This window comes from Recurvomyces mirabilis (assembly GCF_035927965.1).
Source record: "Recurvomyces mirabilis strain CCFEE 5264 chromosome Unknown scaffold_136, whole genome shotgun sequence".
Lineage (NCBI taxonomy): Eukaryota > Fungi > Ascomycota > Dothideomycetes > Mycosphaerellales > Teratosphaeriaceae > Recurvomyces > Recurvomyces mirabilis.
The window spans coordinates 1-582 of NW_027042070.1; the positions used below are offsets into that span (position 1 = coordinate 1).

A 582-nucleotide genomic window follows, 5' to 3' on the forward strand; every position below is an offset into this window, starting at 1 on the left:
GTCGGTATGGGTCTGGCCCAGTCCCGGTCAGGTCCAAGCGTGCTAAGCCAGTTCGTCAACCGGATGTGTACATTTATGAGGATGACTACGAGCCTAGGCCTGTCAATGCTCGAGAGGTCGAGACTGAGGAGCTGTTACTCAACAGTGAGGAGAAGAAGTTCACGGCGTTGTCTGATGACCAATGTCTCCTGTTAAACGCCACAGTTCGTGGCTTCTCTTTTGTCGAGAAGAAGTGGTTCGAGGTAAGCAAGCAATGTTCCCCTCCAGATGCCGACGGGCGCAGGTTTGACACTCTTTTCTCAGTTCTTTGTCGACAAGCTCAGCCATCCAGACTGGTATCCCGACGCCTTCTCGCAACTCGTCCTCCCCACCGCCCAAAAGAATCTCGTCCGTGCCCTAGTCTCAAATCACATCAAGCAAACCACTGCCTTCGACGACATCATCAAAGGCAAAGGCAAAGGTCTCATCATGGTCCTACACGGCCCACCAGGCGTCGGCAAAACGTTGACCGCAGAAACAGTAGCAGAATACTGTCAACGTCCGCTCTACTCCGTCAGCGCGGGAGATCTAGGCATAGACTCC

At 53.6% G+C, this 582-nt stretch overlaps 1 protein-coding gene across 1 annotated transcript; it reads left to right on the forward strand.

The window, feature by feature from the left end:
* Nucleotides 1-51: 51 nt before the first annotated feature.
* On the forward strand, nt 52-571 carry LTS14_010980 (uncharacterized protein; the record flags this gene model as incomplete). The annotated part of the gene is made up of 2 exons (XM_064843628.1): nt 52-242; nt 304-571. Coding segments are annotated over 2 exons (459 nt in total), but the record flags the coding sequence as incomplete, so codon positions are not given.
* Between the last annotated feature and the right edge of the window lie 11 nt (nt 572-582).